Raw genomic sequence first — 18,242 nt, forward strand, 5'->3', positions numbered from 1 at the left:
AGCATTAAGTTTTTCAGCAATTTGTGCTACAGTAGCTCTTCTGTGGGATCGGACCAGATGGTTACATCACAAGTGAATGCATCTTTTTTTAAAGGATTTTTAAATATTTTAAAATAATTATATTTTTAATATTATATTCAACATTCTCAGATAAAAACAAAAAAATTTCTTCTAACAGTATAGCTGTTAAAGAAAATGTGCATTGTTTTATGTAATTTATATTGGAAAACAAGCCAAAACAAAAACAAATCAGAAACGTATTTTGTTGCAGTGTAAAATGGGGCGAAGACCACCCTCTCTCACCTTTCGGTTCACTTCAATCCATCTTTAACTCACAAAAAAACAAACTCTGTCTTCTTGCTAAAGCTGCGTATTGCCAGTTTTCTTCATGATAAGAAACACACAGTGACACATATATTATGATTCAATAAGTCGTGAGTCATCACGTTATAATCTAGCTGCATTAAGCGTGCGTGCTCGAGGGATGAGCATCCCCACGACAGAGTGTGCATCAGCCGGGTGCAGTTTCAATCTCTCCCCCTTAGATTAGGACATTCATGCAACTCATAGAAGAGGCGCTGACCGCACAGAGAAATGCCAGTTTAGGAGTTTGTAGTTATTTACATGACCTGCTTCTGTATTATTTGAACTTTATTAAAGCTATAACGCATTAAATATAACTCTTTAGGGGTGTTTCCTTTAAAGAAGCTCCAGCTCCACTTATTCCACAACAAGAGTGCTTCTGTATTTACTTTTGTATTTTTGCATTATAATTCCCTCATAATTTGCGATATACATCACCTGAAGCTGTTTGGAAAGTTTAGAGTGCATCTGGACTGTGAGCTGTTTTCTTCCCCTCCTCAGTCAGGTGCGAACTGCAGTGCTGCTCTTGCACATCATCATTGGTGTTTAATGTGATCTCAAATGAGATCAAACAACTATTCGACAACAAAAAAATTTTGTTTTATTGTCAACGTTGTCGATAATGTCGACTAATCGTTTCAGCCCTAGCATAAAGCTAAATAGACACATTTAACTACATTTGATATACTGAATTAAAACAAAGTACCAAGTTTGGGAGATTGAATTTAAAAAGTATTAATGAAATCAGTATATGGAATAGCCTTCTGATAAAATAACTTTTATTTAACAAAAATATGAACAGAAGAATAAAACAGCTTATGTTGTACAGAAAAAAAAAAAAAATGATATACTATGTACATTTACTGGACATCTTTGTGCTCAACTTTCCCTTTTAACTTGCAACAGCAGTCCAATATTTTTTAAATCTCCTCAAATACATTTGGATTTCACATCATGCATGCGACATTAAAGAAAAGGTAAAGAGCAAATGAAAAAAAAAATGATATATATATATATATATATATATATATATATATATATATATATATATATATACACACACACACACACACACACACACACACACACACACACACACACACACACACACATTTTTATCTAAGAATGTGCCGTTTAAAGTATAGTCGCTCCACTTGATAGACGATTGGCTTGTTTCCTTTGGCTCTGTGTTTTGGAATCTTGCATCTTTCATCTGTGTTAGATTACCTTTCTCTGATGCAAGACTTGTTGGTCAGAGTGGAGGGACTATAACTGCATTTAAGGCCAAAACATCTTTAGTTAGTATACAGATGGCATAGTACAATACAGCTCTAAAAATAAACAAATCAATGAAAGTGACAATTGTGAGCAGATATTTTAGTAACAATCTACAATACGGTTCTGTACATTAACATTAATTAATGCATTAAGTCTCATGAACTAATGAACAATTACAGCATTTTGTAATCTTGGTCAATTTATAGATATACTATTGTTCATTGTTCGTTCATAATGCATTAAATGACTGAAGTTCAGGCATGTAACTCTATGTGACGCAAGCTGATAGGTTCTTTGAACTTGTTAGCCAATCGGCTCGCTTCAATGTGACATGTTAAGTCAATTGGCTCGCATGGTCTAAACTGATTGATCCTTTGACATGCAATCGGTTAGCCAAATGCGCTTTTGCAGATAAGACAGTTTCACAGCAGCGCACTACGAGAGATTTTCTCTGAAACCTACCTCCACCCCAGCTCCATTTGTCTAGATCTGTTACATGGGGATTGTATGCTTGTCTATTTCATGCAGCAATATCCTATGAATATGTCATACACACATTAACATGCTAAATCTTTCCGAGAGTTGACATGATTTCATTGATAGTTTATGTCATGTTATTGCATTAACTAATGATAACATAGCTTTAGTAAATCTTCATGATCGCCATTGAAAATTCAGTCACAAATACTATAGAAAAATAATGCTTTATCAAACAGTCTTAATAACAAGAGTGTTTCGTTTGTGATATCAGTTCTATTCATAACTGGGGCATGTAATATACAGTATAGTATCATGATTCAAAACTGGACCTTCCCCACAAGCAGAAACACATTTCAAACTCATAAACCACCAACTACTATAGCACCAAGTCACCAACCATTAACCAACCCATAACTTTACATTGTGCTAAAATACAGATGTAATTATTGCCCACATGCACAACTTTATTTAAATTAAATTTCTACAATGGCATCTGAAACTGAAAAATATAGATTTTAAGTGATGCTGCATCCAAGCCACTAGGTGTCAGTGTAAATCCAAGATGACACAAAGACAAAAGTGACTGAGTGCACCTTTGATACAAAAGAAGATAGATATTTTTAGATGCTCTTTAGACTGGTCTTTGTATACAGTTGCTGACATCACCAGAAAATAACACTGACTTCAATTCATCAGGTTGACTTAACTTCCAGACACATTCAGCAAAAATAATGAATTTTAGCAAGGAGCACAAAGAGCTTGTATTTTCAAACAACAAAACGGGTCAGGAGCTTCAGTCAATGTTCACATCAACCATCAGAATGGGGAAAAAATGTGATCTCAGTGACTGACTGTGGCATGATTGTTGGTGCCAGATGGGCTGGTTTGAGTATTTCTGTAACTGCTGATCTCCTGGGAATTTCACGCACAACAGTCTCTACAGTTTACTCCAAATGGTGCCAAACACAAAAAACATCCAGTGAGCGGCAATTCTGTGGATGGAAATGCCTTGTTGATGAGAGAGGTCAACGGAGAATGGCCAGACTGGTTCGAACTGACAAAGTCTACGGTAACTCAGATAACCACTCTGTACAATTGTGGTGAGAAGAATATAATCTCTGACTGATATTCTGAGATGCGGGTTGGTGCTGTTTTGGCGGCACGAGGGGGACCTACACAATATTAGGCAGGAGGTTTTAATGTTGTGGCTGATCGGTGTATTTCTCGACTTTATAACATCAACACAACGCACTCGTGTCTCTGCATAAACAATGTTAACTTTTTAGTTTGAACCTAGAAAAGACAAAAATGATGATTTATCATGTATAAAAGAATTACAAAATGCATGCACTTGAGCTTTATATCACTGGGAAATCAATGTACAACAGAGCAATATGCTGAACAGAAACTATATACAATATAACTGCATAAATGTATAACAATATAACTTTGTAGATGAGCTTCATTAGAATTCTAATATAATGAATATGCATTAGCTTTAACATATAAACAAAACAGCATTAAGATATAAACAAATCACCTTACAAATGCGTATATATGACACTGTAAGATTGATTTACATTCATGTCTCTATTCAATGCACTGAGGATGCCAATTTTCCTTAGTTGAAAAATGAAGTCCATTCCAAGGAGGGAGAATTTATTGCATTAAAGGTCCACTTTTCTGTTGAACACCAGCTCACTGAAGTTTTAAACTCATCGTAGGCAGTCAGTGAGGTTTGTGTGTCTCAGTATTGATAATCGTTACTGGTGTATACTTTTAAGACATGAAGGCTCATGTCAAGATGAACAGAGCAAAAAATCATTTTCTTAATCAGTGTTTTTGTCTTGTTTTCCAGTAAAAATATCTAAAACATCCTTAAAACAAGATGCATTTACTTGAGAAGCAAATCGATATAAGATAATATGACTTTATAGGAATATATCTTGAATTAAGTCTACATCTAACAACATTTTGTGATGTTTATGCTTAAAGGGATAGTTCACCCAAAAATCATTTATTCACCTTCATGCCATCCCAGATGTGCATGACTTTCTTTCTTCTGCAGAACACAAATGAAGATTTCTGGAAGAATATTTCCGCTCTGTAGGTGCAAGCGGTGGCCAGAACTTTGAATCTACAAAAAGCACATAAAGGCAGCATAAAAGTAATCCATAAGACTCCAGTGGTTAAATCCATGTCTTCAGAAGTGATATGATAAGTGTAGGTGAGAAACAGATCAATATTTATGTCTTTTTTTACTACAAATTCTGCTCCCTGCCCAGTAGGTGGCGATATGCAGGAAGAATGCAAATCACCAAAAACAAAAGAAGAAGAATGTGAAAGTGAATGTGGAGATTGATAGTACAAAAAAAGACTTAAATATTGATCTGTTTCTCACCCACACCTATCATATCACTTCTGAAGACATGGATTTAACCACTGGAGTTTTATGGATTACTTTTATGCTGTCTTTATGTGCTTTTAGGACCCTCAAAGTTCACTGGCATTGTAAGGACCTACAGAGCTGAGATATTCTACTAAACATCTTGGTTTGTTTTCAGCTCAAGATAGAAGGTCATGCACATCTGGGATGGCATAAAGGTGAGTAAATGAGATAATTAGATTTTCTTTAAAACAAGAAAAAGGTAGGACTTCATTTCAAGATATATTCTCCAAAAACATGTCTTATTTTACACAATATTGCTTATAGTAAGTGTGTCTTGTTTTAAGGATGTTTATATATTATTTACTAGAAAACAAGTCAAAAACTGATTGAGCTTTTTTTGGTAACACTACAATAAGGTTCTATTTGTTAACCTGAACTAACATTGAACAATACTTATGCAACATTTATTAATCTTGGTTAATGTTAATTTCAATATATATTAATTCATTTCTAAAAATCAGAAGTTGTACATGGTAACACTAGTTAATGCACTATGAATTAACATGAACTAACAATAACAGTTGTATTTTGATTAACTAACATTAACAAAGCTTAATAAATGCTGTAAAAAATATATTGTTCATTGTTAGTTCATGATACCGTACTGCATTGACTTATGTTAACCAATGGAAACTTATTGTAAAGTGTTACCGATTTGTTTTATTTTGATTTATTTTGCAGTGAAATGCTATTTATGGGAGTTTATTGTAGAGAACAACATGCTGGAGATCTGGTTGAAAACTAACTGAATAACAAAAATCAATTACAGATGTGTCCACTTATTATGAAATTAGATCTTTTTTGAGGCCTTTTTCGTGAAAACAGCCAAAACTGTCATTGTCTTTCCAAAGAAATAGGAAAAAAAACAAAAAAAAAAACGTATCCATCAGTGGAGTGCCAAGACACTGGCAAATGTTCTGTCCTCCACAGATAGCAGCTGTTTAAGGTTATCGAGTCCCATTTTTGCCAGACCAGTGAAATTTTGTGTACTGAAACGTAGACAATGGCAGTTTTTTCCATAATGCCCCATGCGCTACGCACATCCAGCCAACTGCTAAGCTTTTTCACAGCATTCCAAGAGTCACAGATGGAGTATATGGGAGTATGGGGAGTACAGGAAACCAAGAGTAATAAAAAAATATTATATACAGAATATCATTTTTGACTGTCCAAGACTTTACTTAGAAAGAAAGAAATCTTTGTGTTTTTCCATTGCATTGGCTACATTGTAGACCTGTTCATGTTCACAGTTCACGGGACTCAGAACTCGGCTAAAAGAAGCCCGTCCCCTAAGCAGAGAGGAGATGTGAATTGTGGGCAGTGTAGTCTGTCGCCGCAGTGGTAGTGGTAGTGATTCCCTATCCTGATGCCCTATGAGGGCCAAACTGGAGACGGACAGCTTCTCAAATCTTAAAAAAACAAAACAAAAAGGGAAAAAAAAAAAAGGTTATTATTCAAACCTCTATGATGTTATTTGTTTCCCCACCATTCAACCTATCATTCATTTCCTTGTGTCTCACAGAGTAAAAAAAGCAACCTGGTCTCACAGAATCATGTTACTATACCTCCACTTTTGCAAAATGATTTTTACGTGGCTCGTTGAAAGTATCGCGGCAGTTTCCTGGTGAAGTCAACACTAGAGGCGCTACAACAATGACTTCTATTCACTTTTACACAAATCACGAGTAAATCGGCAGATTATCAGTTCATAAAAATGTTGTTTTCGCCCTGTTCCTCACGCAAGAGCATCTTATGACATCTGAACACTTTTATTACAGCGCATGACTTGTAAGGCGAAACATTTTAACATCTGCATTACATAACCTACTACATTTAAAAGCTTGTTCAGTGTAATCAAACCGCGCAGTAGCTCAACTGACAGAGCGTTGCATTTGAGATGCAAAGGACCGGGATACGAGTCCAGAAGATCAAGCGAATCGACACGAGAGCCAAAAGTGTAATAGAAGCGTAACAAAATGCCATGGTTGCTGCAGCAATTGCGTTTTTTCATCTCACATTTGCTTTTTATGGCACTATGGGTTATGTTTAAGGTTTAGGGTAGGGAGGTAGGTTTTGTTGATTTAAAACTCAATAGAGCATTGACCTTAAAAGCCTCATCTTTTTGGGAGTACATTTAACTAGCTTTTAGCGCAACCCAGTGGACATTTCACCTAGGAACCGCCACGATACGTGTAATGAACCACACGTAATGTCACCACAGTCACATCATTTTTATAAGATCAGGCTGAAAGAAAGTCGCATGGGCTGGAATGACATAAGGGTGAGTAAGTATTTGACAGAATTGATATTTTTTGGGTGATCTATTCCTTTAATTATTACACCATGTGAGAGACTTTGGAAGATTACAGGCTAAAAGACTAATATAGAACAGGCGTATACTTGTATAAATCATCATGTTTACATCCAGACATTTTCCCATTTGAGTAACAAATTTAGATCTAAAGATGATGATGATCATAAAAAGTCACATCGCATAATTCAAAGTAAACACATGCTGTTTAAGTCTTTGCACTCAGCTTTAGTACTACTGATTTACAATGGATGTTTAGAGCGCATAATATACTATATACAAGCTCTTACTTGTCAATGGATTATTCACCACCTGTGCTGTATGATATTAATAAGCACAGGTTTTGTTCTGTTCACTGATAGTAAATAGAGATTTGTTTCCATTCACAGAATGGTAATTGATGATTATCTTCAACGAACAGAGGGTAGGCAGTGATATATCAGTGGGTCCTTTAAATATCAACACTGACAGTAGCCCCTCCATAAATAGACCTTTTAGTATGCATTCTCTTCTTGAGCGTATAACTAAGATGGGCCACTGGCCAACAGGGCAGATCCCTTGGATGTAAGAATGGTGACAGATACCTGCTCTGACTTACTTCAGATCGGAATGGACTTCATCTTTACCATGGAGGTCAGTTCCTGATTCTTCCCATTGTCCCGTTTCTTCTGTCTCACCCTATTAAGGGAAACATAATATCACTAAGATTGACTATTTCACTGCTATAAGGTGCCACACCAACATCTATATAAATGTATTTTGTAATGAAATGTAGATGCATATAAGTAAAGCACAAAGTTTACCATAAAAGGGCTATGATGGACAACACGGCCACCATGACTGCAGCAAACAGCCCCAGCAAAACTAACATGCCAAGTGTTCCATTTTGGTCTAACGATGAATCTAAAACAAAACAAAACAAAACAAAATTAAAACAAAAAACACAAAATAAAACAAAACAAAATAATAATAAAAAAACACACAAAATAAAACAAAACAAAAAACAAAACAAAAACACAAAATAAAACAAAACAAAATTAAAACAAAAAACACAAAATAAAACAAAACAAAATAATAATAAAAAAACAAACAAAATAAAACAAAACAAAAAACAAAACAAAAAACACAAAATAAAACAAAACAAAATTAAAACAAAAAACAAAATAAAACAAAACAAAATAATAATAAAAAACAAAATAAAAAACAAAACAAAAACACAAAATAAAACAAAACAAAATTAAAACAAAAAACACAAAATAAAACAAAACAAAATAATAAAAACAAACAAAATAAAACAAAACAAAAAACAAAATAAAACAAAACAAAATTAAAACAAAAAACACAAAATAAAACAAAACAAAATAATAATTTAAAAAAACACAAAATAAAACAAAACAAAACAAAACACAAAACAAAATTAAACAAAAAACACAAAATAAAACAAAACAAAATAATAATAAAAAACAAACAAAATAAAACAAAACAAAAAACAAAATAAAACAAAACAAAATTAAAACAAAAAACAAAACAAAAACACAAAATAAAACAAAACAAAATTAAAACAAAAAACACAAAATAAAACAAAACAAAATAATAATAAAAACAAACAAAATAAAACAAAACAAAAAACAAAACAAAAAACACAAAATAAAACAAAACAAAATTAAAACATAAAATAGAACAAAACAAAATAAAACAAAAAGTGAAAAAAATCAAGAGACATTTTTTTATTGATTTTGAAAAAATAAATAAATTATATATATATATATATATACAGTACATTCCTTTGCAAGGAACAACTCCCAGTATGTTCCAGTAAACTCCCTCACTTCTGCAAAGTGTAAACTATTCTTCTTGGAAGCAGATTTGGCTATGCACACCAGCATACCACCAGTTTAAAAGACCATTGTGCAACTTTTGTCAGATGCAGACATTAGTGTATTTTTGCTAAATAATGTAAAAATACTTTAAAAGCAGTAAGTATTTATAAAATATATACAATGGAGTCCAAACTGGGCAACCACTAAAGAAAATGCATATATTTTACATTTTAATAAATTAAAACAAACTTATTTGCTGAAATATATATATCAGCATAGTGAAAAGTTTCAAAAGTCAATGTCACAAATTTGACCAAGTAATAGTACACAGTATTAAACATATTTCTTCTTCATTTGACATCAATAACTTATCTTTGTTTTTTTATGTCTTAAAATCCTAAAACTTTCAAGTTATTTCCAGGTTTAAAGGAAAAAAAGGTCTCAAATTTTCAAAGTGGTCTCAGACGTTTTGGACCCCTCTGTATATCTATTTAAAAAATACACCTGCATTTCAGATGTTACAGAGATTATACCAAACACAAATGGTACGAACCATTTTTTTATAAATATTCTCTTTGTTAAAGCGCTTTATGACTCGAATACAATTCCTTCATCCAGGTCTTGATTGATAATTATAACTCCGTACAGTGAGGACAAATGCTAATTGAGTATAAACAGCTTCAAATAAAAGGGTCTGGAAACATTAGCTAATTAAGAACAGAATGAGTCATGTTGGTGTCTGCCACATGACAGCATTATGCAGAGCTGTTTTGCTTTGATTGGTCAAAGCAATACGATGGGAAAAGCGTTGCCCACAACATACAAGTCCAAACCATCTGGATAATGTTTACAGGGGGGGAAAGAAACTGGATAAGATCTCAAACGCATCTGATACTTTGTGTTTAATCTGTGAACGTGTGTAATGTTCCCTGCCAAAACCTCTGGGAAGGAAAGATAAATTGTCAAACAGAAAAGAAAAGCAATCTCTTGCACGTTTAGTTTTAGACTTTTCTTTGAATTACTTTAATCTATGGAGTACCTGGAGACTTGTCTGTTGCACGTACTGGAAATGACAAGTTGAAAAAAGGAAAGCAAAAATCCATTGGTTCCTCCGTTGGCTCTTCCCCAGGCTCTAAAATTGCAAAACAAATATAATTAAATATATTTATATTGCTTTTGAATTATTCATGTCCAGCTCCACTCTCAAATCATGTCAGAATAACAGCAACAGTCTACACACTTTCAAACACACTTTACACATTAACAACCCAAAGGGCAACATTAGTGGTGCAGTTTCTCAAACTGAAGTCAAAGGGTAGCTTTGAAAAATATTCTGCTTCTACTGTCGCATTATGTTGTTTTAATCATAGGTTCAAAAAGCCAACTAGTAGTTTTTGTCTGACAAATAGCAAGGCTATTGTTCAAAGCCAGAATTCAGACTTTACAGAACAAGATGTGCCAATGTCTTTTAATTATATTAATTTTTCTCCCAAAGATCTGCAATGTAATTCCATATTAAAGTCAAGCTACTGTATTAAATATCTGAAGGATTTTGTAATCAGTTGATAAACGTATTAGCAAACAAGCAGACAAGGTCATTATTTGTCTGCACATGACACTTGGTTTGATTTTTATTTATTATTCAATTATATATAATTATTAATTATTTAATCTGCTGCAATGAAATTAATATATTTTTAAGTGTGACACAGTAAGGGTCTGAATATTTTTGGGGCTACTGTATCAGTAAATGGAGAGTTATTCTTGTTTTGAGTGATTCATTTGTTAATGAGTAAGGCCATAACATACTCTATGCCAACGCACTGCAAGCTCCCAGCCCCATTACACATACTTAAAGGGACAGTTGACCCAAAAATGAAAATTATGTCATCTACTCGCCCTCCTGTCATTGCGAACCTGTTTCACTTTCTTTCTTATCCCTCCTATGGTATTCGGTCATTTTTGATCAAAATACATTTTCCACATTTAATTAAAATGGTTCCCTTTATCTGAGCAGTATGAGACTTGGTGACTTTTCCTCCATTTGTCATCTGAACATACAAAATAAAAATTGGGCTTGATTCTATTAGTCGTCATAAAATTTTTCATCTTAATATCTTTTGGTATTCGTGGTCAAAATTGACCGGCCATTGAAAATGAATGGGAAAGACAAAAAAAATAGAGCAATTTTTAGGTTCTTCATTTTTCAAACATTTGCTTATTTGTATATGCAAATTAATGGTAAAATGTACATGTAAATAAGATCAAAATAGCATAAAATCCCAAAAGAAATGCATAATTTTATTGTTCTTCAGGGAAGAAGAAATGGTTTCATTATCATCAAAACAAAAGGGTTGTTCTGACCCTTCCGGTCAAAAATGACTGCGAATACCAAAGGGAGGTGCCCTTTTCCAATATCTTAGGAGGGTTATGCTAAACCACTAAAGGAGAAAATCTGAAGATTTTTTGTGCTGTCCAAACTTCCATGCTTCAAAATGCAGGCAAAAGCACCATATTGAGCTATATTCCAAGTCTTCTGAAGCCATGCGATAGCTTTGTGTAAAAAAAACTGCCTGAAACTAAGTGAAATTTTATTTGTTATTCACTTAAAATATTGACACCCACCCTAGCTCTCCTTGATGCGTTCATAAGAAAAGTAGCCATGTCTGATTTGTGAACAGATCTTTTCAATGAAACTATTAAAAATGAATAAATAAATAAATAGCAGTGAAGCAATTTTCTTTTACTGAAAAGGTATGTTTTGTTAGGGTTAAATGGAGTAATCCCAAGAAAACCTTGTGATATTTATGTTTTTTTTTTAATAGTTTATTAATTTTTGGAAAATAAGTTGTGCACACTCATGTGTATTCGAGGTGTAAGGAAAGTATTTTAATACTTGATGGTTAACCCACTTTTTAGAGTCTTTAATCCTCAGAGACCCAAGCATAAAGATTGATGTTTTGGTGTAAAACAGTGGCTGTCTATGGGGGAATCTTAATTTTTAAGCACAATTTGCTTTGAAGTGACTATTGTGTGACATTAGCAAGCTATGACAATTGTGCTATGCTGGGTCTCTGAGGGTTAAATCATTTTTTGTAATAATAATAATTATAATTTTCTTTATTTATCACACATTATACATTTGCACATATATGGTGAAATTCTTCTTTTTCACATATCCCAGCTAGGCTGGGGTCAGAGTGCAGGGTCAGCTATGATACAGCGCCCCTGGAGCAGATAGGGTCAAGGGCCTTGCTCAAGGGCCCAACAGTGGCATCTTGGCAGTGCTGGGGCTTGAACCCCCGACCTTCTGATCAGTAACCCAGAGCCTTAACCGCTGAGCTACCACTGCCCCCAATGTAGAAAATCATTAAAAAACATTTTTTTCCAAAAATGTATGAAACCAACATGAATGCAAAGACTTACATACAGCTGTGCTCAAAAGTTTGCATACCCTGGCAGAAACTGTGAAATTTTAGCATTGATTTTGAAAATATGACTGATCATGCAAAAAAACTGTCTTTTATTTAAGGATAGTGATCATATGAAGCCATTTATTATCACATAGTTGTTTGGCTCCTTTTTAAATCATAATGATAAAAGAAATCACCCAAATGGCCTTGATCAAAAGTTTACACACCCTTGAATGTTTGGCCTTGTTAAAGACACACAAGGTGACACACACAGGTTTAAATGGCAATTAAAGGTTAATTTCCCTCACCTGTGGCTTTTTAAATTGCAATTAGTGTCTGTGTATAAATAGTCAATGAGTTTGTTAGCTCTCACGTGGATGCACTGAGCAGGCTAGATACTGAGCCATGGTGAGCAGAAAAGAACTGTCAAAAGACCTGTGTAACAAGGTAATGGAACTTAATAAAGATGGAAAAGAATATAAAAAGATATCCAAAGCCTTGAAAATGCCAGTCAGTACTGTTCAATCACTTATTAAGAAGTGGAAAATTAGGGGATCTCTTGATACCAAGCCAAGGTCAGGTAGACCAAGAAAGATTTCAGCCACAACTGCCAGAAGAATTGTTCGAGATACAAAGAAATACCCACAGGTAACCTCAGGAGAAATACAGGCTGCTCTGAAAAAAGATGGTGTAGTTGTTTCAAGGAGCACAATACGACGGTACTTGAACAAAAATGAGCTGCATGGTCGAGTTGCCAGAAAGAAGCCTTTACTGCGCCAATGCCACAAAAAAGCCCGGTTACAATATGCCCGACAACACCTTGACACGCCTCACAGCTTCTGGCAGACTGTAATTTGGAGTGATGAGACCAAAATAGAGCTTTATGGTCACAACCATAAGCAGTATGTTTGGAGAGGGGGTCAACAAGGCCTATAGTGAAAAGAATACCATCCACACTGTGAAGCATGGTGGTGGCTCACTGATGTTTTGGGGGTGTGTGAGCTCTAAAGACACGGGGAATCTTGTGAAAATTGATGGCAAGATGAATGCAGCATGTTATCAGAAAATACTGGCAGACAATTTTCATTCTTCTGCACGAAATCTGCGCATGGGACACTCTTGGACTTTCCAGCAGGACAATGACCCTAAGCACAAGGCCAAGTTGACCCTCCAGTGGTTACAGCAGAAAAAAGTGAAGGTTCTGGAGTGGCCATCATAGTCTCCTGACCTTAATATCATCGAGCCACTCTGGGGAGATCTCAAACGTGTGATTCATGCAAGACGACCAAAGACTTTGCATGACCTGGAGGCATTTTGCCAAGACAAATGGGCAGCTATACCACCTGCAAGAATTTGGGGCATCATAGACAACTATTACAAAAGACTGCACGCTGTCATTGATGCTAAAGGGGGCAATACACAGTATTAAGAACTAAGGGTATACAGACTTTTGAACAGGGGTCATTTCATTTTTTTCTTTGTTGCCATGTTTTGTTTTATGATTGTGCCATTCTGCTATAACCTACAGTTGAATATTAATCCCATAAGAAATAAAAGAAATGTGTTTTGCCTTCTCACTCTTGTTTTCTTTAAAAATGGTACATATATTACCAATTCTCCAAGGGTATGCAAACTTTTGAGCACAACTGTATCTAAGAACTGAATGCATTTTAAACTAGATTAATTTTTTTAAATCATTTTAAAGTGATCCCTTGTATATGATTGAGTGAGGATCTGTTTGTGTTTGTTGAGTCACTTACCGATCCATGGTTGGGCCTCCACCACATGACTCCATTCACTCCACTGGCTATGATTGATCAGGGCGTCCTGAGCTCTGATCTGGATCTGATGTAGATGACCCACCAGAGCATCCTTGATCCTCAGACTGGTGTTGTCCTCTGTTTCCAGCTGAGCAAACATCAATACATACATGTACTTAACAAAGGACATCACTGTCAAAACCGCTTCAGTCCTCTACAAGTATTGATACTGGCAAATCCTTCACCCATGCTGGAATTGATCCCTACTTCAGGGATGTTAGTGAACATCTTTATTTTTTTATTAATAACCGTCACATTTGAACAACAGTGTCCTGTTCTCAAGCTTTCAAATACAGACTTTTTGACTCCACTGTACCTTACTGATGATAAAAAAAAACAACAAAAAATAAACAATGCAAAAGCAGTTTTCCAATCAATTTTTCCTTACTTTTGCATATTTAAGCACATAAACCGATAAAAAAATTTACAACGTCTTGCTCGTTCACTTGCCGGCTAAAGCATAAACAAAGCCAGTGGCAGTGGCGCACAACGGGCTGCAAACACAAACACACACACACACACACACACACACACACACACACACACACACACTCACACACACACAGATCTGGAGATATACAGCCAACATCTGGTTGTTTGATGAAAGGCCAAGCAGCCTGGTGAAAAGAGATAAGATCAGCTCATGTAGGGAAAACTGCAGAGCTCTGATATAGGAAAGCAGTGTGTGTGTGTGTGTGTGTGTGTGTGTACAGAACTGTTTATTGAAGGTATATGTCACAGAGATAAAAGGAAGGAGGAAGAACTTATTATGGTGACTTTATGATGTGTTGTAAACAATTAATTTGGATGCTACAAGAAAATTATTTAGGAACATATAAGATATAATATCATGGCTATGGTTAGGGATAGGGTTAGTGCAATGATGATACATTTTGGGGGGTGGGGGTAATATGTAAGGAATAATGCACAACCTGAGGTGGTAATGCGGCCACGACACGTAGAGGAAATGTCACAGTGCGTCATGGTAGTGGGCAGTCCCTGCAGAACTCGTTTGGCATACTTTCTTTGCCGTGATTATCTGATTGGTGGATTATTTTCCGCTGTATTACGGGTAGTAAAATTCTTCACCAGGAATTTCAGTATTAGACACAATTTTTAAACAAAAGTTGACTGCAGACTGAGGGTTTCAATGGAAGCATATGCCATCGATGAACAACCTCGGTGCTCACAAGCTCACCTCTGTCTTTATAGGTTTATAAGTTATCGTTAAAAATAAATTTGCTATGCAGAAAATAAATGGGATTTTTACATCCGGAATAAGACTGTTGCACTCTATAACCAGTCATTGATGTTCACTGTTTGTAGAATGTTCTTACCATTGACCAGAAGTTGGAACCGACTGGCCGGTATCGCAGTGAGAATGTTATAGGAAAGGCCCCTTTGATTTCATTAGGCCAGGACGCAGGAAATCTCCACTGCACCAGTAACTGGGTGGGCTGACCCTCCACCTGCAGAACTATAATGCCCTCTGGAGGATCTGGTTTCACTAAAACCACAGAATGAAGGATATAAAAGTTCATTATGTAAAGAAAAACAAAAGAAAATATCATCATGAATCCAAATGGTAAGAACATTATTCTCAAAAAGAACTGATTATCCCATTAAAGGTTTCAAAATATGAAAATCAGCTTACAACCCTATATATATTTTAGAAGTGAGTGGAATAATGAGCTCTAAGCATGTAAACGTACAGAGTTCATGAACATCTACTTTTAGGATGGTGGAGTTGGATCCCAGTGGGTTGATCTCTGTGATGTTCACCAGGAGCTTTGAGTTCCAGATTTGAGGGTTGGTGATGGTGCATTCATTCAACCCAATATTCTCCTGCTCGCAAGGTTCAACTACATCGCCTTTAACACTGAACACAACAGCAGCAGAAATAATTAATGATTTCACTGATATCTAAATATGACCTCGCATATAATACTTTTCAACAATGACATTACTATACAGTAAAGGCCTTTTCACACTAAATGTGAATTTTCGGCACGATTTCTAGACGTGATGAAAATTTTGAATAAAAACAATGGATTGCATTGAAGCCATTCACACCTGTAGCGAACATTAGCGCACTGAATTTTTTATTTGTTTATTTTTATCACCCGGCAATGAAATGACCTGGCCAATATAATATGAGCTTTAGATCACACATCAGGAGCTTCTACAGTAAAACAAATGACATTAAACACTGCAGTAACTCGAGATAGTGGTGGGGATTTTTATTCACTTCAGTGACTCAAGTCTTTTGAATCCGCTTACCAAAAAGTTTTGCTCAGATTCGTTCATGGATTCGTACATTGACCAATTTTGCAAATTACGTGTAGATGATGACAAATTATCTTTTTTTACGTTTTGAACGAGTAGTTGCATTGACCTAGTAGCACAGGATCATTCACAACTGGAAAATGTCTAATTATCCTTTATTAAAATTTGCATGTCTACCATTCTACAAAGAGACTTCAGCACTGCAGAGTTTTTAAGCATCACAAACATTTCCCCACAAATGACAACAAAGCATATATATACTGTATCATATTGTGAACTGCTCAGCACAACTTTTTATCAAGCTATATATCACTCAGCTAGTCATCACTCAATTTTATTCATAATTCATCCAGTCCTTTTTCTTCTTGAATGAGATTGTCGATCTGAATGAACGACTTGCCAGTCAGCAGATCCTTGTTCATGAAAGAGATGACTGATTCATTCATTTTGTGAGTGAACGAGTGTATCAGTACAATCTGTTCATTCATGAATGAGTTGTCTCGTCACATTCAGACTTAAATGACCAGTGAAGAGTCATTACTAACGATATGCTCATTCTCGAATATATTTGGCTTGCACAATTCTTTAAAAGCAGGACAAAGCAACACAAATGGAATCTGCATGTCTACAAATGTATGAAGACACTTAGAGTTTAAGCACCATTACCATTTTCGCCACAAATGATAAGAAAGCAGGTCTTATTTTTCCTATATTTTGTCAAATGCTGGGCTTCACTTTTACTAAGAAAGAAAAAGCTCAAGAAATGCCTAAATATATTACACTGTGCACCTAAGCACAACATATCCACACTTAATTCAAGTAAATTTTTACGGTACATCTTCAGTCATTTTTACACATTTATAAATTGGAAATTATGTTTGTGCATACCCATAAACTCGTCTTATGCGACTGATGAACTGAACAAACATGCCTCCTCCATTTAGGCTATCTAGAGAACTCTGTCTGTCATACTGTGATTTCATGGTTGTTTACTACTGAACTTATCAAGTTGTTCTCCTCATCTGTGTTGCGCCACTTACTGTACAGGACTAAAATTGCTTGCCGATTAGCACCACCTATTGTAAAGGTGTGGGTGTGCTATTGGTGATCATTCGCATCGCTTTTAATGTGACTGGGCCATTCGTTGGCAATTAGTCTTGATTGCAAATTTTACAAATTTTATCAACATAACAATTGAAGAATCAACATGATTTCAGAAAGACTTAGTATTTGGTATGTCCCTCTGTTGCTGTAATGGCAGCATGCACTTGAGCTGGCTTGATCTTATTGATCCATGTTATCCAACATTGTTTGAAAATGTCCCAATAGGATCATGTGTGATTCAATGAAAGACAGAAAAGTATAAAGTAACATGGTCAGTGTCACAAAAGTGCTTATTTGATAATTGATCAAGTACATCAGCATTTTACAGCTTTTTTTAGGGCTAAAAATTTTCAAGAATAAGTCGTAACATAACGAGAATAAAGTCACAATATTTTGAGAATTAAGTAAAACAAATAAGAGAATAAAGTACAAAATAAATGTTCTAGTGCTTTTAGATTTTAGTTCTGCCTTCGACACAATTGATCAAAACATTCTCTTGGAAAGGCTTGAGTATTATTTTGGCATTTTTGGACAGGTATTAGCATGGTTTAGGTTCTATTTATTAGACTGCTACCACTTTGGTTGAGTAAACGTGAAATTTTCAGATCAAACAGAAGTATGGAGTGACGCAGGGCTCAGTATTAGGTCCTTTCCTTTTCTCTTTGTATATGCCTCCCCTGGTAGACTTTATCAGGAATCAAAGAATTAGTTTTCACTGTTCTGCAGACGATACTCAGCTTAATTATCTTCAAGATTTTGATAGCAATCTATCCTTTGAAAATCACATTTCCATAGTTTGTAGAACAGCATTCTTCCACCTCAGAAATGTTGCTAAGTTATGACACATGCTCTCTGTTTCTGATGGCGAAAAGCTAATTAATGTGTTCATGACCTCAAGACAAGATTATTGTAATGCTT

The 18,242-nt window shown here is 35.1% G+C and overlaps 1 protein-coding gene across 2 annotated transcripts in view; it reads right to left on the reverse strand.

Annotated features, from left to right (window-relative positions):
* Positions 1–5,224: 5,224 nt before the first annotated feature.
* Positions 5,225–18,242, reverse strand: part of LOC127434048 (interleukin-11 receptor subunit alpha-like) — a 58,855-nt gene continuing 45,837 nt past the window's right edge. Inside the window, exons 6-12 of one of the 2 annotated variants that reach the window (XM_051686494.1) lie at positions 15,647–15,813; positions 15,272–15,441; positions 13,875–14,022; positions 9,741–9,833; positions 7,685–7,784; positions 7,480–7,559; positions 5,225–5,979 (exon numbers count right to left, since the gene is read on the reverse strand). In XM_051686494.1, coding sequence (XP_051542454.1) covers positions 7,481–7,559; positions 7,685–7,784; positions 9,741–9,833; positions 13,875–14,022; positions 15,272–15,441; positions 15,647–15,813 — 757 coding nt within the window. In that variant the 3' untranslated portion in view covers positions 5,225–5,979; position 7,480. Of the gene's footprint in view, positions 5,980–7,465; positions 7,560–7,684; positions 7,785–9,740; positions 9,834–13,874; positions 14,023–15,271; positions 15,442–15,646; positions 15,814–18,242 lie in introns of both variants that reach the window. The other variant, XM_051686495.1, reaches the window with a different exon arrangement.

This window comes from Myxocyprinus asiaticus, chromosome 43 (genome assembly GCF_019703515.2).
Source record: "Myxocyprinus asiaticus isolate MX2 ecotype Aquarium Trade chromosome 43, UBuf_Myxa_2, whole genome shotgun sequence".
In the NCBI taxonomy this organism is placed as follows: Eukaryota; Metazoa; Chordata; class Actinopteri; order Cypriniformes; family Catostomidae; genus Myxocyprinus; species Myxocyprinus asiaticus.